At 38.6% G+C, this 23,932-nt stretch overlaps 1 protein-coding gene across 1 annotated transcript in view; it reads left to right on the forward strand.

Annotated features, from left to right (window-relative positions):
* Positions 1-23,932, forward strand: part of LOC139719014 (uncharacterized) — a 71,626-nt gene that overhangs the window by 15,907 nt on the left and 31,787 nt on the right. Inside the window, exons 3-4 of the mRNA XM_071630455.1 lie at positions 5,098-5,346; positions 5,871-6,002. Coding sequence (XP_071486556.1) covers positions 5,098-5,346; positions 5,871-6,002 — 381 coding nt within the window. The remainder of the gene's footprint in view (positions 1-5,097; positions 5,347-5,870; positions 6,003-23,932) is intronic.

Below are 23,932 nucleotides of genomic sequence, written 5' to 3' on the forward strand. Positions count from 1 at the left end.
GAGAAAATATTAATTATTTGCTTGGTTTTCGGTGAATTACATGGTCTAAACACTGCGGACGAACCTCAGTCCGCTCCAAAAAAGGAGCTCCTCGGCTAGACAGCCAAAGGTGAAATGCACCTTCGCCATCAAAGCAAAATGGTGTCCCACTCGAAAACGTTTTAATCATCACGGACGTTCTTTTTTTCTCGGAGGCTCGTCTAAAAATATAATTTCGGTTCCTATTTGACAAAGGATGGACAGAAACTAAAAGCAAACGTATTATCGTGTGGCTAGATCTTAGTTGATTACGACTCAGAACAATATCGCCAATAACGTTTAATGGGCTACGATCTTTATTAGAAAATAGCGGAAGCACGTCCGTGACGAAAACTGAGTATAATTTTGCATAAAAGAATGTTACGTCCCAAGTACAGCCAGCAGACGTACAATTTTGGCAGGATATGTTCATCAGGTGGAACACCAAATTTTCGTATACGTTACAGTTGGGACAACAAAGTAGAATTTGCAGCAGCGATAGAAATAAAAGCATCACGGACGTTCGTCTGTTTAGGACTTTGATATTTCAATTGTTCTCTGTAATTTTATACGTGCTCCTAAAGTTCTTATAATTTTGTGGTACATACCCATGATATGTCAGATCCAGAACATGGTCAGATATTAGATGCCACTTCCCATAAAAAAAAATGCACATCATTAGTTTGAAAAAAAAATATTGTGAAAATAGCGTTTTTACCGTATTTTTACTCTTTAAGTCCTTGTCAAATGAAAATTATCAGGCAAAAGTCAACCAAGCCATATATTTCCTGAAAGGAAATTTACCAATCTGTGAGATGACATGAAAAAATCTGGTTTCTTAGATCATCCTGCCGTGTTCTAAGGGAAAGAATGTCATAAGGTGCGAAAATTGGCAATTGTACATCGTTCAAAATTCTCACCTATTTACGATAGTCAATTTTACCTTTTTGTCGTCGGTGGGAGCGGAAAAGGCAAGATGCCCGGGAGCAACTAAACATCTTTGCCTTTCAAATTAAAATTGGGTACTTTGCCCTTCAAACTGCAGTCTACATAAAACCCTGAAAATTATCGTAAGATGCCGCCGTAGGGATAAATACAGAGCAAAATCCTTGTTGTATAGTGCGTGTGACTATAGGCCCAAAGCAGGTCAATGTGGACAACAGAAAGGACGATTTCAAAAGCGCCTTGTATACTATACTTAGTGCACAATGCGTGTGTCTTGGCACTTGTAATCAAGCAATCTTGCAAGTTAGCCTACGATATTCCCATCTATTTAAGTGCATGTGTTCGCAAATGTATAGCTTAAATGTCATAGCGTTTATCAATGCTTTACTTACATGATTCTTTCAATGAGTGTCATATACTTGCATTGCGTATGACGTACATCGTGATCGTGACATTTTCACTCTCTTTCATTCACAGCTAAGGTACTATAGTAGATGAATGACGAGTATGTATAACCAGTGTGGTTAAAAAAGACAAAACGAAACAAAATAAGTATACTGTTCATAAGTAAGTTTCTCCTCACGAGACTGCCACATTCTTACATATTTAGTGATTGAGCAGATCATAATCAAATGATTGGTTGAAAGGGTGCACATGACCAGGTATTTTCCCCCCTACAATATAACACGTAATTTTGCTTATGACTGGTCGTTAGAAAAGTGTAATGATCGGCCTTTGGCACTTTCACCTCGCGATTGTGATCAGACGAAATTCTATTCTTTTATTTTCTTGGGACGAGGCTGATTTATCAAACGAAATTATTTACTTCATTATTTTATAAAATAGTTAATGTGCAAGATTTTGTTCGCTACTTTGAATAATAATAACCCACTCTCGGTACCTTCGAAACAGTCCAAACTTCCTTTTCCAAAGGTACCTATGTGGGTAATTCCTAAGAGTATAATGTGTCCTTACTAATGCGTATTATTTGTATACTGCTATAAGATTTTATTTTGTAAAGATATTGTTTTGATAAAAAAAAAATCAGGGGGTTGGATAGAGCAAGAAAACAGAAAAAACACAAAGGCAACAAATAATTTCACAGTACACTCTTACAGGTCTCAAGTCTAAAGAAGGTAAGGTCATGACTGTCTTTAATACTGAACGTGAATAGTTAGGAAGATATCCACATTGATGTGCCTGTATATTAAGCATCTCTCTAGGGGGAGGAATGACAAGACAAACATTGTATTCTCTCCGTCTCAGTCACTTCCTTTTTGATAATAAACTATCATCAGCATGGAGGAATCATGTACCCTCCCCTCTACTTGTGAAATTGATCAGTATATTTCATATTTTTCTCTTTATCTTCATGACTTGTATATCAAAACTGAAATGAGCATGCAGTCACAGGAAGAAGAAAAAGAAAAAAAAAAACTTGGTAGCTTCTCTTCAACCGCGGCTTGCGAAAAATAATTCACAACCGTTAAAAAATGAATAGTTCGTTTAAATCGTCCCCGTACCAAAACGCACTCAATTCTACAGTTTCAGGCATATAGAAATCTCGGAACAGTAACATTCTTCTACTAGCAGGACTGTGACTTGAACGTTCAACACGCAGCAACTATTCAATAAATGAATTTCATGTCATCACATTTTCCTCGTCGACCATGTCGAGTATCTTGTTGTAACATTTTGAGTTTAATGTACAATGTTATTGATCTAATAGAGAAAAAAACAACAACAAATGAATGTGTGAGACTACGTTACATTCAATAATGCAAAATAAAGTGATGACAGACGTGGTCACTGTGAGGGATAGCCCGGTAGACTAATTCAACTTTTAATGGTAGGTTTGTAGACTGAATACCTGCCAGACGATGTTGTATTAAAGTAGCTGGTTGCAATTAATTCAGCTACTTGATAGAAACAACATCTGTGCTCGTCACAGCCACAATTATACGTATAATGTAGCATCTTTATGGAATAATCTCTCGGATTTTCCGCTGTGTTAAAGGAATAGTATCGTTTTGGTTGAGATAGCTTAATTCAGGTTTCTGTTTTGTTGGATATTGAGAAACATCTCATGAAATATAAAAGAGCATACATTTTCAAGAGGAATTCAAAGTTTATTTTATGACGATCGGTTATGAAATGGTGGAGATATCCAAAACCAAGTAATGAAAAAGGCGTGAACCACATTTTCTGATTCCTTTGTTTTCCTTTGTTCTTGAATATCTTAGCCATTTCGAAACCGAGAAACTTTTAATTTTTCGCAGGCTTGTATATGCTCTTTAATATTTCACAAGTGATTTTGTATTAATCCTGCAAAACATACTGAATCCCCATCTCGATCAAAACTATTCCATCCATTTGAAAAGTTTGGCAACATTGTGAGCTGTCATATTTGCAGTGACTAAGTGTGGCAGCAGCTACAATGAATCAACACATTAGTTTTCAGTATTTGTGGTGCGTATGTATGCGTGTGTGTTTGTGTGTTGCAAAAAATGGAATTCTTCCAAGATAAATTAATGTATAGGGTCTTATATAGTGCATAAACATTTCTATGACGGAAGGTCGTAATTTTCCTCCTGAATACAACTGTATGATACATTACTAACATAACTAAGTTCATCCAGATTACGGCTTTAAAAAGAAACGAGCTATCCCGATTTTGTCATTGTTATTTTAATGAATTTTAATCTTTACGGACATTAGGGCGTAAGAAATGTGAATGAAAGAAACAATCTTTTCCATGTGAGAACTGATATTAATTATTTGTGACAGTAACGTTTGGTAATATTTTTTCTCATTCATTGAGTGATAGGAGTGTAATTTCTCGGTAATGAAACATTTTCTTGTTAATATTAATGATGTAAGACTACCATCGTTAGTGCCAATGTATCTATTTTTGTGTGTCCGGCCGCGATGTCAGGGCATCATAGATAAACATCGTCAAAAGGTACTTTAATCCCACATTGTGTCAACGTCCAGAGGTTTTTTTTTTTGTGTATAATTTTATGAGTCAATACAAGTCCAATGCTATTCTGTTACTCGGTTTGTACAAAAGATTATCAAAATTGCAGTTACATGTACACTATATCGTATACACGTGAATTATATGACTATTACGAATATTATTATAACGACATTCAACCATTTCTACACAGCCAACGTTACCTGCATGTATACATACTTGTTTACGAGATATCCGTTCTTGTATTTTCTCTTATTTTGTTTTCTCTATTCGTGGGGTCCCTTCCGAAAGGAAAGTGAAAACATGTAAGATATAATCTGTTTGCATCGGTGACTATGATGAAAGTTAAACGTTATTATGCAAACACTGCGCGGTTACTGATCCATAATGATTACTGCGTGTCTGGGTTTGTTTTGTATATCGAGTTTATTCACAATATCACACCAGCTAATTAAACGACGTACATGACAAAAATTGTTATTATGCAACTCTGAAGAAAAGCCATTCTTCAAAGTCCATGTTGCCATGATTCACTTTATAGCTTAACATCACGTCTCAGACAACACTGGTATATTACAAAATAGAAGTACACAGTTTGTATTTGTCATCTTTTCTTTCAAGAAAAACGAAAAAAATACAGCATGTTTTATCATCTAAATAATTAGTAATATTCGTATTAACAAAGAAAAAACGTTGTATCAAAATAGACAAATTAATAAATTATGTTTTCATAAACAACAAGTAATGCCGGTGTGTGTTATGCCGCGTGAAATTTTTGACTCATTTTCATTCCTTAAGCATCATCATCGGTAAGGGAGAAAAACATTGATAAGTAATCATATTTTACACGTAAAAAGAATCATGAGGAAAGACGTGCGGCACTTCTAAGTTTTATGAACCTAATTTCATTTCCGTTATTATCATGAGTTCGAGTATAAATTCAATGTATTTCTTGTATCCCTCCTTTTGAGATGAGAGGCCTGTTTATGTCATAATTTGCCTGTAATATGAAATTGGGTTTGTTTGTTTGTTTGTTTGTTTGTTTGTTTGTTGTTGTTGTTGTTGTTGTTGTTTTTTTGGGGTGGGGGGTATTTTAACCCAGTCGTGTAAGATTAACTTATTTGGTGTCTTCTTGTCCACATTGAATTAATGCGCAGCTCATCTCACACCCAACAAATTGACGGTAACTGCCAGCATTGACGAAGATGTACGCCTCGTCACGAACCCTGCGGGAACTATCACAGGCACGCTCGTCTGGATGCTCAACGGTCAGACAGACCTTTCCGCTTCCGTGTCATCTGGCGTACTGAACATCAGCAAGGCAAACAAATCAATGGCTGGAGTACATCACTACTACTATAGGGGCGACCCGGAACGAGGTGGAATAATTAGGCTTATAGTTCGAGGTAAATAGGCAGACACCATTCCTCAAATGAAGAGAAAACGCTATAAAATCACAAAAACAGTTCACCGTGACTCCGCTTAACACCGAATCCTGTCTCTTCTAATAATTATGCACATTATTATAACTCTCAAAAAATTGATGTACTTAACGTTGAAACCAGTGTCAATAGTATTCAAGCTGTCTATTCTGAAGAAAGGTTCACTCATATCTGGTGGTAGATCGTAACTGGAACCATTAAAGATATGTTTCTATATCATTAACTTCCCTGTTCACAAAAAAAAAGAGAGAAGAGGTTTCCATGGGATCACATTTCGATGTTCTAATCTCCTTTTCACACTTTTCTGCTTTTCTATCGGACTTAAAAGGAAAAACGCGATAACAGAAAAAAAAATCCGAGCACACATTTGATTTTATGAGAGAAAGTATGGCTTTTACATGACCATGAAGAAAATGGATAAAGGATGTCCCTTTTTACTTCTTGGTTTCCTCTTAAATTTTCCGTTATCTTTCAAATTTCCAAACCAGGATGTCTAGATAACCTTTGGGGGCCAAATTGCAGATATACCTGCCCGACATGCTACAATGGGGGAATCTGTGACGACATTGGCGGGCGCTGTTTTTGTCCTCCGGGATTTATGGGCGATCATTGTGAAACGGGTGAGTTTATTATGTATTTGAGTATTTCAGGGATACATCTTCAGCAATGCTAGCAGAATCATAGCGATCTCAAGAGGGAATAAACATTATACATTTTTTACATTGTAAGGCAGCTGAGCAGGCATTCATATTCCCATTTCGATTTACTTCTGCAATTTTGTGTTTAAATCCGTTTGCGATGTATAAATCAATGCACACTGTCCCAATATGTGCATCAACTTTGATTTCCATCATAACTGTATTTTTTGTTGTTTTTTTAACTCCCACTAGCAAGTATTGATCTTAGTTGCATATCATACTGTAATGATAAGTAATATGACCCACGTTTAATCGAAAAACGCATTTTCTGGCTCATACTTATTCTTCATTTTATGAGCTTAAAACATTGAAGGTTTTTGATTTGAATTCAAGTAGCAGTAATTATGTTTAAATACATAAAGGATCAACTTCCATCATCGTTTAATAACATGTTTAGGTTTAATACTTCTGTCCATTCGTACCCTTCTCGTATAGGTAGAAATTTCCACCTTTTGAATCCCAAATTATTGGTGACACATAAATCTATAAGACATTCGGGTCCGGACATTTGGAATAATCTCCCGGATAATATAAAGTCCTGTTTAAGTATTTATTCTTTGAAAGCTTCACTAAAACGATATTTGATACAATTATATTCTCCAAATCAATTAAGCTAACAAATATTCATGGTAAATGATTGTCATCTTATCGTCAATCTCTATTTTCTTCCTTCAACTGCATTTTGCACTCTCACCTGCAACTGCACTGCACTCACCTGATCACCTTCCTCCAAGAGAGTTGTGTCGTTGGATAGTCATTTTATGAGGCCTCCATCCATTTCAAGCTTATTCGCTTGCGATGGTGGTCTCCTGCATTCAATGATCTCTGTTGTTTACTGAAACATACTGTATATCTTATTTTATGTTTTTGTGTATCTACATTGCTCAATGCAATCACCAAGTTTATCTATTTATGTACTGCTATTGATTTATTTCACTGCACTTGTTATTCTTTGTCTTTGTACTTTTTGAAGATTGTGGTCAAATTGTATCTGATTGAATGCAGAAATGAAAACAAAAACAAAATGAAATAATCTTTAAATTGAATTGAATGCATAAATATCAATATATGCATGGCATTCGACTGATGGAGTTACTTTAAAAACTCTTTCTGTCCTCCCCCTCTTTTCCCCTCTTTCTCTCTTTTTATATACATGTATGCACGTATAAAAATGCATATCTCTCTTTCCTCTTTAATTTCGCCAGAAAGACAAATAGATAGATAGATAGATAGAATAGTCCAGGCTAGGCTCCATAGAAAGTCCGTCTAACCTCGGTTTTTTATCTATTTATACAATGTTTTTGATGGTTTCTTGTCAATTCCAGGGTGTTGATTCCAAATCTGATTGATGCCACTCGCAAATTAACCTTGATCATTTTCGGCAAAATCCAAAAATCCATAATGGCCGTCAGATATGCTAATTTGGATATGATAATCCTAGTTATGTCAATTTTATGACCGATTATTCCATCAAACTTTTTACATTTTTGCTCCTCGAGTAATTTTATTTGCAGATGCAAGAAAATTTTCATTTCAAGTATGTACACTAAGTATTTTAAGCTATTCTTTGTTCAAAATGACTGCCACTCCCATACTCAAGTGCTATATGAATGGCAACAAAAAAAAATATGCACGGGAATTGAAAATGAATTTGCTCTATTTCCAGTCACATACCAACGCTGTTATCAAGTTTTTCATGTGCAATTCAAATCTGAAGAGTGTCACTAGCAAAACAAACAAATGAACAAACAGAAAATGTATTGTTTGTAGGTTTGTATGTTCTCCTTGATACAAAACCCCAGTACAATATGAACGACAAAATAATGTACATGGAAATAAACACATTTTCATTTTTTTTCTGTCATGCAGCTACATTTTTTCTCAATTTTAGTGCTGATTATAAATCAGAAGGTTGCTACTAACAAAAAGCTGTTTCATTTGTGATGCAAACATCCAAAATGTTCCTCTTTAATCTGGATTTTCTATTAATTAAGAAAAAAGTCACCAAAACTTGAAATGACGCCAACATCAAGATCATTGTTTTATCAGGAATCATATATTAGATATGAACATTTGATGTTTATATACCTTGAGATGCTGGACATCATAATATTCACCCTGATTTACTAAATTAAAATGCAGAATCTTAGATGATGATAGAAATGAAATTCTCAAATAACTGCCGTGTTCTACATTATCTAAAAGCGATATTATATAATTGTTTTCAATCCCTTCATCCGAGAATAAACATGAGGCAAGGGAAAGTAGAATAAAGGGACCACCTAAATTCTTCTAGTCTAATCTCTATAATAAAAAATGTTCCAAAGTTTTTCATGTTAACCAAGAATATTATTTGCTTGAAACTACAAATGACAAATGACCTTCTGTCTTATCTGTACATCGTAGATCAGATTTACCACTGGTTCTATGATTGCATGATGTCACCTATTTGCTCAAGGGTGGTAGCACTATTTTGAAATGTAACAACATGGACTTGTGTTTGGAGGATTACAAAGAGTTTTGTTAAGTATCACTGTTAGTATGCACTTATTATTTTTCTTTTTTTTATGTAAACAGAAAGTCGGGAAACAGAAAGTCATCATACCTCAGTAGTCCTATTTTGTAACACCCAACAATGATTGTATATTTTTTTACATTTTGTATAGGAATACAATCACTGTGTAATAGAGTTGGCGAATATGATGCTGAAAGACACATAAGAGTGAGTCGTTGTCAGGAGCATTGCTACTTCCATCAGGAGAAAAGTCTGTCATTAATACCCCACAAGACTGTGAGAAGCGCCCAGTTACTCCTATTAATACAGATTTGACGTCAGTAGGCACCTTGTATCACTCAACATGCTCTAAGTAACATCAGGTACTCTTAATTTTGTGCTTGCCACTGTAAAATTGACACATTTTTCTGTCTGGACATGAGTACTTTGCTCACACCTTTCCTTCAATGATGATTTGTTGAATTATGGAATATTTACCAATCCTGCAATCGCCTTACAAGGAGCTTAGTGGTCACTTGGTGATCTTGCAGAGACACGATGAAGACAAGGGGACTTGCTTGAGCACTCCTTTATATACAGAAGATCCAAAGTCCAACCTTACCAGAAACCATCCGCAGAGCTATCTGACAATAGGCATGCTGATATTGTTGCCTATAAAATGCAGCCATGGTAGGTGAAAGGCTTCACTTTCTCGAGGTAGATGAATTTTACCGCCATTTTTCTTGGATTGAATGTGTTCGCTTATGATGTCAAGGGAGCTGCTGCATCTCAGAATTGTAGAGTGCTGCCACATTTTGAAAGCAGTGCTATAACAACTTCACGCGGCTTGTCTTTAATCTTCAGCACTTGCATATTCATGATTGCTCTAGGTAACCAGACCGGCTGTGTTAGAACTCTGAATAATGGCCACCCCCAGGGTGGCTGTAAACTAACTCCACTCCTTTATAACATATGTGACCGTGCACCACAAAACAAAAACAAAAACAAAAGTTGAACCCCTTAATTTTACGTGAGGACTCAAAACAGGTGAAATGGGTCAACTAAGTCAATCTTGAGATTTTCAAATTTTCTGAAAGAGCTCTCTTTCTTATACATTATTCTTAAGTTTGGGATAATAACACAAATGGGATAGGGTGTTTTTACCAGTCTTCCCCACAACCCTTTTCTAAGGGGAGAGTAGAATGATCAGGTATGCATTAGAAGCCCATTTTCATTTGTTGAAATCTGTTCTGCATTCTTCAATTTCAAGTCTAATAACTTTTGAAAGGATAATGCAACTGCGTTGTATACATGTACATTACAAAACCTTCATGGTTAGTTTCCACATGCATAGAAGGAAACAAAATGGCCACAATACTTTCCAGCTACATGTATATGCAAATGAATGAAAATACTTCATAAATTAAAGATTGATATCTAGAGACCTTCAAAAAAGAAGGATCATTAACAAGTAATCAAAGCACAGTACACAAATATTGGTAGGATTTCCGTGAACACATCTTTACATGGCTAATGTTTACATACTATAATTGTAAAGGTTAGTATCCTCACCTGTTACATAACAGAAGGAAAAGAAGGATACCAAGTTTGCTGAAACTGCAATAAAATAAATAATCAACACCACTTATACACACACACATGCAAATTGTGACAAGCAAAAAAGGAAAAAGGACCCCCCCCCCCCTCCTTCCTCTAACAGCATCCAATTAACCCAAAGTATGGGGATATGTCTATTCCATCGATACAGGGATGGCATTTGTAACTAGAATCACATTGTACGAGATATGATAGAAGAGAGAGGAACACTCAGAGATAATAGTAGGATAGCATAGGCAGGATAGGAGAGGCATAAAACAGGAAGGTACAGGAATTGTCCAGCTTTATACAGAAAGCTTGAATGATACCACTGTACTACAGTGTAATTCTCAGTGCTGGCTCAAGGCTAAAATTCATCTTCCACCCAAAACATCAAAATGCAGCTTATATTCATAAGCAAGAATGACAAGAAAACCAAACTACTCTAGCTGCAAGAATTTCTATAACAACCTCGAGGATGATAGTACTGTACAAAGTGTCAGCATACAAAACAATACATTTTTTTAGTGTTTTAGTCATTTAGGCAGAGGATGATACACAATGCAAAGCAGATACAAGTATTAACTCATCACGATACATGTAGCCACAGGGTTGTAACTCTACAGTGATTTCTTTAAAATCATTCGATGAAGTGTTCTTCACAACACAATATTACCTGCCAGTATACTACACTGATTTTATGAAGACTGTTTCAGACTGTAGTTGATTGCCCTGGACAAAGGTTTCATCGTGGATGCATCTGTAGAACTGAGTGAAGTTGTAGCGATTCATTCCACGAAGACAGCTGAAGAAGGTGCCTCAGTCATGCAGAATACCTGGGGGAAAACAACAACAACAACAAAAGTGTTACACTCTCCTCTGTATAGTGATGCAAAAATGTACAATATATCATACATTTATTGGAAGATTAATTTCTGGGAGGAAGGAAAACACCAAATTGAACATTTCTATGGGTTGCACTTTCCTGACAAATCACAAGTACAACACACTCTACACACCCTCTTAAGCTTAAATTTGATTGTAGGGTAACAATCTCAAAACAATGCTATACTACATGTACAATGTAATTCTAGAACTTTAATAGACCATACACTCTGCACTGAAAATTTGAAAATGCTCTGCCATCTGGATGAAATATATGCCAATGAAGAACAGGTGAAGTCAAAATTACTTGTGAGGGCCATCAACCCTCTCCATGAAAAAGGTCATACTGATCATGTACCGAGTTTTCACATTCAATGCAAAAATGCAGATTAACCTTGAACTGGGAACAACTGTTGATTGAGAGAAGAGAGATGACCAGTCCAGTCGTATACTAGTACTGGGACAAACGTCTTGTCCAGGATCATCCTCCTTTTATGTTGATGCAGTGACTGCATCAGCAATTCGGTACAGCGTATTTGGCCCAGTATACACTGGACTCCTGTTATAATGAGGTCCTCAGGGCCTACAGTTTTCTTTCGTTTTATCAAAGTTTTGTTGCAACCAAACAAGTAAACAATAAAGCAACAAATGTAGAGCCAATAACATTATGGCCTCAATTTCAATTTTGTTGTAACGTTATTTATCAGAACAGGAGTGCACTGTGTGTATGTATAAAGACTGATGCATTAAAGAGTTCCATAAATAATACATCTGAACATACAATGCAAAAAAAAAAAAAATGAGACACAGCAGTCTCGTGATCAACTCACAGTATTGTTCTTTGGCAGATCCAGTACAGGTCAGTTGCAGGTTAGGTGGCAGCGACATATGGCAGCAGACTTTTCCGGACTTTGCGAAATGTTGGCAAGGTTTCTTTCTTCCTTGGCGTTGTAGTGTTGCGATTCCTGCGTTAAATCTATTAAGCACATGTACAAAAGTAAACCGAATACATGGTATGTCATCTTTGATAATCCAACTAAAAAACAACAGTAATGTAGAGCTGTGCAAGAAAGAATTGGATGCTATATACATGGCCACAGGAACCAGGGGGACTCGGGCCCCTAATTTTTCGGCACAATACAAAGGAAAACATTATAATTGTCCCCACTTCGGGTCCCCATCCCCCCCCCCCAACTTTCTTTACCCGAAAGTGTGTAAGTGGCACTAGAAAGAAATACATGTAGATAAAAACCTGGAAGTGTGAGCACCATAAGGATCTGTTTTTGCGCTGAATACTTTTTTGTTTTGTTTTGTTTTGTTTTTTTGCTTGTAAGCTGAAACCTGGAAGTGTCACCAGAAGTTGCATTCAAGGCCTTTTTTTTTGCTTGTTAGCTCATGAAACTAGGAAGTGCCCCCCCCCCCCCCACTTTTGAAAACCTTCCGCCAACAGTGATACAAGGACTCTGCATGGCATACTGCAATTAATCTTACAAGATTAACCATTCGATCTTTGCAACTCTTACAGATAATTAATGCTGCATTTGCAACATTCATAAGAAAACAGTTTTTATATCAAAGGGAGCAAAAGTGCATTTTCCTGGCCTGCAGAGAAAACTCACCTTTGCCTTGGTGTCACAAGTAGAGAAGAAGCTTTGACATCAGGTTTCATACCGAGAATACTCCCAGGGAGTAGGATGCAGTTCAGCGCAGCATAGTCCATAATGAAACAAACAACATCCTTCATTTGCTGTAAGGACAAGGATGCTTCAAACACCTTTGACCTGAAGAGAGAAAGAAAGAAAGGGGAAAAAGAAAGAAACTTGCAATGGTTACACAGAAATTTGAATTTATATTGAACTGTTCATGTGCAGTAGGCCCTATAACAAATCTGCAGGTAACAGTGCCGTCAATGCGATACAAAGCATAAGGGTCTGAGTAACGTACATTTGTTGTACCGGTACGGGTGCCAATTGTAACCTCAAATTTACACCACCCACCAGTTTAATATGTAGATGAATGATGTCTGCACAGCGCATGGTGATGTCAATAGGCTATTATATAGATTGCTCACACTTAATACAATGTACTAGTCTGCTACATGACGTACAACGCTGCTGGCAACTTGTATTTTCACTTCGAAATCAGTATAATTATGATCGACTGTTGTTCACCATGTCCATAGATATAAAGTTTGGGCCATAAAGTTTATACATGTACTGTAGATCTACTTGAAATATCTCTTCTTCTTTTTTCTTTTTTTTCTTTTTTTTTTGATAATCAGTACCGGTATCATCAGCTTCACACCCTTGCCACACTGACACAGCTAAACCTTTTAGTCTAGCTAGTTGGCCACTATCCCTAACAAAAAAGTCCTGTGGTACTCCCTGTGGTACTTGTCGGTACCACACAATGTACCACACACTTGTAATGTTACCACAGGAACTGTGTGGTACTGTACCACAGGCTTGTAGGGTACTCCCTGTAGTACTTGTCAGTACCACACAATGTACCACATAAATAAATGTTACCACAGGAACTGTGTGGTACTGTTTTACAGGCTCATGTGGTACTCCCTGTGGTACTTGTTGGTACCATACAATGTACCACACAATTATGTTAACACAGGAACTGTGTGGTACTGTGTCACAGGCTCATGTGGTACTCTGGGATGTACCACAGGGCAGTACCACAGGACATTACCACAGGCAAGTACCACAGGACACTACCACAAGACAGTATACACACAAATTGCCCTGTGGATTTTGGGACGTACCACAGGACAGTACCACAGGACAGTACCACAGGAAAGTACCACAGGATAGTACCACAGGACAGTACCACACGACTTGTCCTGTGGTATTTTGGGACGTACCACAGGACAGTACCACAGGGCAGTACCACAGAACAGTACCACAGAGCAGTACCACAGGACAGTACCACAGGAAAGTACCAAAGGATAGTACCACAGGACAGTACCACACGACTTGTCCTGCGGTATTTTGGGACGTACCACAGGGCAGTACCACAGGACAGTACCACACGACTTGTCCTGTGGTATTTTGGGACGTACCACAGGACAGTACCACAGGGCAGTACCACAGGAAAGTACCACAGGACAGTACCACACGACTTGTCCTGTGGTATTTTGGGACATACCACAGGAATTGTCCTGTGGTATTTTGGGACGTACCACAGGACAGTACCACAGGATATTACCACAGGACAGTACCACAGGACAGTACCACAGGACAATACCACAGGGCAGTACCACAGGACAGTACCACAGGAAAGTACTACAGGATAGTACCACAGGACAGTACCACACGACTTTTCCGGTGGTATTTTGGGACGTACCACAGGGCAGTACCACAGGATAGTACCACAGGATAGTACCACAGGACAGTACCACACGACTTGTCCTGTGGTATTTTGGGACATACCACAGGACAGTACCACAGGAATTGTCCTGTGGTATTTTGGGACGTACCACAGGACAGTACCACAGGATATTACCACAGGACAGTACCACAGGGCAGTACCACAGGACAATACCACAGGGCAGTACCACAGGACAGTACCACAGGAAAGTACTACAGGATAGTACCACAGGACAGTACCACACGACTTGTCCTGTGGTATTTTGGGACGTACCACAGGACAGTACCACAGGACAGTACCACAGGAACGTACTACAGGATAGTACCACAGGACAGTACCACACGACTTGTCCTGTGGTATTTTCGGACGTACCACAGGGCAGTACCACAGGACAGTACCACAGGATAGTACCACAGGACAGTACCACACGACTTGTCCTGTGGTATTTTGGGACATACCACAGGACAGTACCACAGGAATTGTCCTGTGGTATTTTGGGACGTACCACAGGACAGTACCACAGGATAGTACCACTGGACAGTACCACACGACTTGTCCTGTGGTATTTTGGGACGTACCACAGGACAGTACCACAGGGCAGTACCACAGGGCAGTACCACAGGACAGTACCACAGGAAAGTACCACAGGATAGTACCACAGGACAGTACCGCATGACTTGTCCTGTGGTATTTTGGGACGTACCACAGGACAGTACCACACGAATTGTCCTGTGGAATTTTGGGACGTACCACAGGACAGTACGACAGGAATTCCTGTGGTAATTTTCGATGTATACCACAGGAGAGTACCACAGGAACTGTCCAAAATCCCACAGGAAAATCATAATATGATGCTATTCCACACAGAAGTACCACACAGCAAATTAAATTCGTAAGTACCACAGAAAAATGCTACAGGATATTCTTTTTTTTTTTCTTAACATTCTATACCAGAGGACTATCACATCAGGAGAATATCAAACAGCAGTACCACACAGGAGTACCACACAGGAAAATTGTAAGGCAGAATCAACTGAAATTTATAACAAAAATACAAACAAAAAAGCACATACTAATATTCCTCAATTAATTGATAGATGAGTTATGCTGTGAATTATAACAATTGATTTGCCATTACTTATCCTGTCCTATACTCCTACAGTATTACCTATTTAGTGAAAGTGCTGATGTAAAGCATGAGAAATTTCATAAGGACTTCTGTGGTACTCCTGTGGTACTCCTGTGGTACAAATTTTTACATAGCTCATAAATATTCATAAAAAGCACTCTAGATTTTAGAAAATACATATATGACTTAAAAAGTCAAAGTATTAATGATGGAACTTACTTTGAACTTTACGAAAGATTGTCTAATTATGTTATGTTATTCCCAATATCATAGATATTGTTATGAAAGTGTAATTTCATATCTTGATAATAAAGTATAATCGAGTTAGTAACCATGCCTTAATGCTTTACGGATAGACGGCCATATATATATATGTACTGATACGGTCGATGGCTACCTAGAAATAGAATATGACTATAATAGGACTAGATTGGCACTTGGCCATTAGACTCTCGTTTGAGGTATATGTTAGTAGGACAGGTTATTAAGTAGGGCCATGTTTGTCCTGAAATCCATCACTCACCTATCAGGAATATTCCTTGATATGTGGCTAAAATTCTCCCAGATTTTTTTTTGATCTATCCTGTGTGGTACTCTCCTGTGGTACCATGGAAATGCTGTGTGGTACTGCCCTGTGGTAATGCTGTGTGGTAATGATCGACCTGTGGTACTGTCCTGTGGTACTGTCCCAAAATACCACAGGACAGTTCCTGTGGTACTGTTCTGTGGTACTAGTCCTGTGGTACTGCCCTGTGGTACGTCCCAAAATACCACAGGAATTCCTGTGGTACTGCCCTGTGGTACGTCCCAAAATACCACAGGAATTCCTGTGGTACTGTCCTGTGGTACTGTTCTGTGGTACCGGTCCTGTGGTACTTTCCTGTGGTACTACCCTGTGGTACGTCCCAAAATACCACAGGAATTCCTGTGGTACTGTCCTGTGGTATGTCCCAAAATACCACAGGACAATTCCTGTGGTACTGTCCTGTGGTACTTTCCTGTGGTACTGTCCTGTGGTACTGTCCTGTGGTACCGTCCTGTGGTAATTACCACAGGAGTACCACAGGACTTTTTCGTAAGGGATATACCGTACAAGAAACTTTATTATACCAGTATAGGATTTTACTGTACTCTGTCTGCACTACTGTGGTACTTGGTACTGACTGCGGCACTGTGCAACCAAACCCAAGTAAGAAGGAATTTCTTTCACACTGATGATTACTAGCTGTACCTCCTCTGCCTTAGTACAGTTTGATGCACATTCTCTCAGTCAGTGTTTCAATCACCGGTATCCGTATCATGTGTGTCACCGCCGACCGCGACTCTCACACAGCTTATCATGCAGACTGTATCAGGGGCATGCAGATATGACTAGTGACAGTGCGCGATCGAGTCTTAGTCCCATACACAGTTGTACACTGTGGGAGCCCGAACGCTTCGAGTTCGGGCAGGTCGCAGCAGTTAGGCACCACAGAAAAACCTGATAGAGAGATATCTTCGTCGCGACGATGTCGCATTGTGCATGTCTGATGATTTGCATATGAACAGGCGTCACGTGCATATGAATAAGCAACCGTGCATATGAATACACGTACTTTCTATTCATACCTTTGTTTATTCGTCCCGACGATAAGCGACGATAGAGAAAGGATTCCCTTTCACTAATCGTCGCTCTTCGTCCCGACTTACTAGCTATTTTCAAAGTTCGGCTTCTATTGTGCCTTGCGTTTCTTTTGTTAAAAACGTCGCATATCGTTCCCGACGAATCATTGTTCAACCGTCGGGAGACGTTCTGACTATATGGCTTCGTTTCAATGCCGTTCGTGTTCAAGTTTATGTTTTGTTCAGCTTTACTTGTCACAGCGTAAAGCCTGTTATCCATGTGATCTAAAACGTTGCATATCGTCCCGACGAATTACCATTACTGTACCACCGAAATTCCGTCTCTGTTCCATCGTCGAGCAACGTCCAAAACGCGTGGCTACAGCTAATCCGCTGGGTGATATGATTCGCAATGCCGAGTACGATAATGAATGGGAAGTTTTGTGTTTTCACGAGAAAAAAAAAAGTATTCTCGCTGCTATAGATAATTGTGAATAACAGGCTGACTTTCCGTCTTTTGTGCAAATGGTAGTTACGGCGATGGGAAAGGAGACTTGACCGCAGTCGATAGACATTGAATTTGTATTATCTTGTCTTTACGCGTAGGAAACACGGCGGAGAGATTTTGTCCGGTTTACAAACGAAAACTTGACCATCGTTGCAAAACTTATTTGATGGTCGCCGTTCGTTGTCAAACTCCGACAACTTCTGTCATATTTTTTGCTGTAGAATACATTGATTTTTTTTTTGTTATAAGACATAACATTGAATCAAATATTTGTATTTTAACAACGTGTTTACCTATTTATTCTGTTGCGGCATTTACTTCAACTGGTCGTCGGCCTTCGCGTGGTTGTAATCATTGTTAACATTTATGTCGTCTTGTAAAATCTTAGAGCGGGCGGAGAGATTCTGTCCAGCGTTCAAACGGGAATTCGACTGCAGAACTTGTTTCAGCTGTCAATCCCTGCTGACTGTTCTCATTGTTTGTTATGCTAAAAAAGGGATATTGATTTCATGTTGTCAACATACCAAAAATGTCAGCTGCATTCGCCTTCTGACCTTACTGTAAAGGCGGATTTTTTTCACCCACTTTGCGCAACCAGAAACTAGCGCAAAAAGAAAATTATGCGAATGTTTTCACTTGCCATTATGTTTCAGGAGATGATGTCTTGGTTTCGGTAAAATACGAAACTCTCTTTCACGGCCAAGTGCGAAGAATTGGTCACTAAGATGGTTGATGGTAGCTACGACGACTTGTAAGGAAACTTGACTGTTATCGAATTAATTGCTAAGCTTCAGGTGGAGAGATTTTGTCCGACTTCCAAACGGGAACTAGACTAACATTCTTATACTAATTTCAGCTGGTTGTCTTTCTTTGTTAAACTCCGTTGACTTCTGTCATTTTTGAAGCTGCATAGAATACATTGATTTCTGTGTTCTTTGACACATCATTGAATCAAATCTGTGTATTTTGATACCAGGTTTACCTTTTTACTTTGTTGCGGCATTTACTTCAACTGGTCGTCGGCCTTCGTCATGGTTGCAATATAATTGTTAAAATTTATGTCGTCCTGTAAAATTTTAGAGCGGGAGGAGAGATTCCGTCCAGTTTTCGAACGGGAATTCGACTGAAGAACTTGTTTCAGCTGTCCATCCCGCTTTTGTCGATCCCTGTTAACTGTTCTTATTGTTTGTTATTCTTAGAAAAAGAAACAAAACAAAGAAAAAATTGATTTCATGTTGTCAACATACCATAGAATGTCATCTGCGTTCGCCTTTTAACTTTACTGTAAAGGCGGATTTTTTTTTTCGCTCACTTTCCGCAACCAGAAACTAGCACCAAAGGAAAATTATGCAAATGTTTTCACTTGCCATTATGTTTCGGGAGATGATGTCTTCGGGAACACACACACACACATACAAAATAAACCACACACACACACACACACACACACACACACACACACACACACACACGGAACTCTTTTTTTCACGGCCGAGTGCGAAGAATTGGTCGCTATAAGCCCCTTTTACACATTCACGGATTGCATCACGGATGACCACGGATCGTCTGTCTGGGATCATCCGTACTATTTCCGGCATGACCGTGTTGACTTCGTGAAGTCATCCGACATTATCCTTGATCATCCGGCATGTCCGCCGAAAAAAAAAAATGAGCTTGCTTAATTTTTCATCCCGGACATCACGGATGGAAATCAATACAAACTCTTCCTTGTCGGCACCGTCTACTCCGTGTTGCATCCGTATTCCTTCCTTGTAGGCTACTCCGTGTTGCCTCCGTGAAGACATCGGAACGTCCGTATTAGCATCGGCTCCATCCGGGATGAGAAATTCGTGTATATTTTGCCAATACAAGCTCAGAAAGTCAATGAAATTTGCTCACATCTTCACCCATCAGTACAGCCAATCGACTCCTCTAGTAGGTTTATATCGCATGAGAATCTTCAAGTGACCCACACACATCTTCTTGCTGGTTTTTTTTTTTTTTTTTTTTTTGGGGGGGGGGGTTGATTTGTCTTAGTTTGTTTTGCTTTGTTTATGTTGTTATGTTCCCGCAAAATGAGATTTTGCAACAAAGAGATATGCCTTTATGATGTCGACAAGCAGATGCGTATGTAATCTGCTGTAGATTTTCTGGTGTGCTTGTTACATATTACTTAGCTCTGGAAGCATGTCGCCCAAGAATGATAAAGTATCAAAAGAAAAAGCAAATGTAATGTGTCAACTTTTTGGGGATATCCGCGTAAACACCGCGAAGGGACCCAGTTGCATCCGTGCTCTTCCTTGATATCCGTGTTAGCTCCGTATCGTTTCCGCTGTGGTCCGCGTTCATTCCTTGTCTGTCCGTGTAGGCACCGTACTTGTCCTTGTAGCTTCCGTACTTGTCCGTGTAGACAACCAGTTGGGATTGTATTCACACCGGCATTGAAAGGAAAATCGATATTTTGCATGCCGGAACACCACGGATGACGATCCGTGGTCATCCGTGAAGCAATCCGTGAAAGTGTAAAAAGGGGCTTGTGATGATATTAAAAGATGGTAGCTACGAGTTGTAAGGAAACTTGACTGTTAGTGATATAATATTGTTTGGCATCAGGTGGTGAGATTTTGTCCGACTTCCAAACGGGAACTAGACTAACATTCTAATACTTATTTCAGCTGGTCGTCGTTCTTTGTCAAACTCCGTTAACTTCTGTCATTTTTGTTGCTGTAGAATACATTGATATTTGTGTTCTTTGACACACCATTGAATCAAATCTTTGTATTTTAACACCGGGTTTGCCTTTTTATTCTGTTGCGGCATTTACTTCAACTGGTCGTCGGCCTTCGTGATGGTTGTAATATAATTGCTAAAATCTATGTCGTCCTGTAATACTTAAGAGCTGGAGGAGAAATTCTGTCCAGCTTTCAAACGGGAATTCGACTGCAGAACTTGTTTCAGCTGTCCTTTTCCGGCTGAGTGCGAAGAAATGGTCGCCAAGAAGGTTGATGGTAGCTACGACGAGTTGTAAAGAAACTTGACTGTTATTGATATAACAATATATTGTTAAGCTTCAGGTGGAGAGATTTCTCCGATTTCCAATGGTTTGTTTCATTTAACATATTAAAGATATTTTCTTTCAGTTACATGCATTCTTTCAAACGTTGGGGTAAATTTACAATTATGAATGAGTATCTTATGCTTTGAATTGCACCATGTGCCCATTTCTATGCAAGAGCCAAATTTTCCTTTTCTTGAACTTGTTGGACACCTCAGTGTCTATATAGAATAGTTATTTCAGGCTAGAGAGGCGCATCAATTTTGAACTTTGTGTTTGAAAGGCTATTGTCATCTTAAAGACGACTTATAATGTCGCTCAAATCGACTGAATGGAGCAAGCCCTCTTACGATGCATGCTCGGATCTACAAAGACTTTATGGTCTAGTGCTCCGACATACCCAACAAAGAGACGGGACGAAAAGCATCGGTGTCTGTTTTCTCTGTTCTGTCCTCACCCTTTCCTCTATTCTTCTATCATCCCTCCTCTTCCATGATATCCCCGCCTATCATAAAGGCTAACACTAGAGGCGCCTGCCCCCGGGAAAGGCCGAGACTTCACCGGCGTCGGCGGGCGGGTCTTCTACCTGCTTGCCGACGGGAACGGCGTAACCCTGCATGTCGGTGCAGGAGTATAGGCAGGCGATATCTTTTCTTACAACGTGTCCCCTTTCTTTCTCTGTAAATATCTCGTTTGTAAATATATATATATATATATATATATATATATATATATTGTTATTATTATGATTATTATTATTATTATTATTATTATTATTATATTTTGTAAATAATTAGAAGTATAGTGTAGGTTTTTATTATAGAATTTAAGTGTATATTTAAATTGAATATATTTTTTGGAGTAAATTGCCCATCCGGCACACCCGGCACACCCGGCAGAGAGCTCCACAAATCTAAAAGAACAACATCAGCATCGGTGGTACACAGGATGTGGTTGCTTAGGCGACGCTTTCTATTGTCGGGATGGGGATTATGATGTAGGCGACGCTTTCTATTGTCCGGATGGGGATGAAGAAGGTTCTTTTATAACGTGAAACGTTCAGCGTAGCAAACTTAATCTCCTGAAAGTAGATAGCGGGAGTCCATTCAAAAAGAAACTGCCGCGTACTGTTGACGTGCTTGTACATAATACGAAAAAGCTATTCTTGCTTGTTGTGATGACTACACGCTGGCACAGCGGTATTCACACTGTTGCTGATCACTTGATGATCTGACAATTAACCTACATGTTGCATAATATTTTAAATGGGCCATTGGAAGTTTGACGGAAATACATTGCTAACCATTCTCCTTTCGTCCGTGTATATGAATTCGTCAACATAGAATGACATTTGAAGATTTGGCGCCTAATATATTTGAACCGAATTTTGGAATATGCTTCAGGTTCTCTTCCTGCAGATGTTAATCCCACAATGTCGATCAAATTATAAGACAGTTAATCTTTCTGAAGCGGTGGACACACAAAATTGTCATGTCAGTGATCATCCTAAGAATGATGTGTAAAGAAGACGAAGTTTAACCTTGCCTTTGGTTTTGTATTGTTTTACCGCTTAAGTTGCAACATGCGAACACAAGGTTTTACTGTAAAACGAGGAATAATTGCGTGCATGATAATTTTGCAAATTTTCAGAGAACCAAGAGATTAGCATGCAAGTGGAAGTTCTTGCCTACACTATATGCATTGAATGCCAGCGACAATAAGCATAATTATTATTTATGCCACGGATACTTTAATGATATTAAGAATCACAAATCTTCAGTATTGCAGGGATGAACCATAAAAATCAAGCATAATCATGACTGTTTTATGCCAAATAACATTGTTTTTTTTTCTTTTTTTTTTGTTTGGGTGTTTTTTGGTTTTCCTCTTTTTTTTCTTTCTTTTTTTTTTGGGGGGGGGGGGGGGCGAGGGCGCCGTGGCACGGTGGATATTTAAGCTTCACGACTCCCAGTCGAAGGACCCGAGTTCAATTCCCTCCCCGCAGCGATTACGTCCTATTCCGTCCTATAGCAACTCTATATACGATAATAATGTCAGGCGGGCCCTCTGATAGCTAGAGCACTGATAGCATTGAAGAGGCTACTCTAAATAGAGAAGACTTTTTTGCAATTATCACCATTGTTATCCTTATTGTTATTATTATGATTATTGCGGGGTTGTTTTTTATTTTTTTTTTGGGGGGGGGGAGGGTACTATTGCTACAATATCATTAGTCTTGCATGAATGCGGTTAGGATATGTTCTACCTCCTATCTCTTTGTAACATTCATCTATCATCTTCACAACAAATTTCATGACATCATTATGTGTGTGTCATGTACTGTAAAAGTGGATATTTTCGCGCGACTAATTTTTCGCGTTTGGCCGGGTTTTTAATTCCGCGGAATAAAGACATCACGCACAGGAACATACAGCAAGCAAAAAATATTCACGTGCTTTTATTTTCACGCTAGTTTCTGGTTGCGCGAAATTCGCGAAAATTTCCACTTTTACAGGTAGTAACTAGTTAGTAGGGATATTCATTTCACTTTGAAATACTGCGATAGTAATTGACATAATCAGACAATTATTTTTTTTTTTTTAGTATGACAGGAAGGGCTCATCGTGAATCCAAAACCCAAAGAGAAGTGCGATTTGAAATGGCTGAGATATAGGTGCCCGCCTTTTACAAGGAGCGCTATGTTTCACTTTGTTTCTGGATATCTCTACCATTTCAGAACCGATCTTCACCAAATGAAATTTGATTTCCTGTCAGAATTGTATGCTCTTTAATATTTCTTTCTTTTCAAAGTACGTTGTATCTGTAAAAAGGCTAATAGCTGAATCCTCATCTCAACCAATTATACTATTTCATGCTTAACACCTTGAATATGCTTCTCTGCCCCTCGGAAAAAAAAATGCGGACAGTTTATCAGCATGTAGCACATTGATTTGATGAAACTGCAATACTGAGGCTGTACTTTTTTACATGTTTAGATTAGTTTCGTTTTGATAGCAGCGGAATAGTGTGCAATGAAAGCCGACTTATGGATGTTATCATAATAAGTTATCGAGTCGTATACGATACACTGTTACCTGTAATCTTTAATTATAATTTTGCGATTTTCGTCTTTTACGTTAACTTTCAGTATATATATTATGTATCAAAATGGGCATGCGCCATTTTAGATATTGAATAGAGTTAT

Source organism: Diadema antillarum, unplaced genomic scaffold (genome assembly GCF_040938485.1).
Source record: "Diadema antillarum isolate AM-2024a unplaced genomic scaffold, OU_Dant_1.0 scf00000103, whole genome shotgun sequence".
Taxonomy (NCBI): Eukaryota; Metazoa; Echinodermata; class Echinoidea; order Diadematoida; family Diadematidae; genus Diadema; species Diadema antillarum.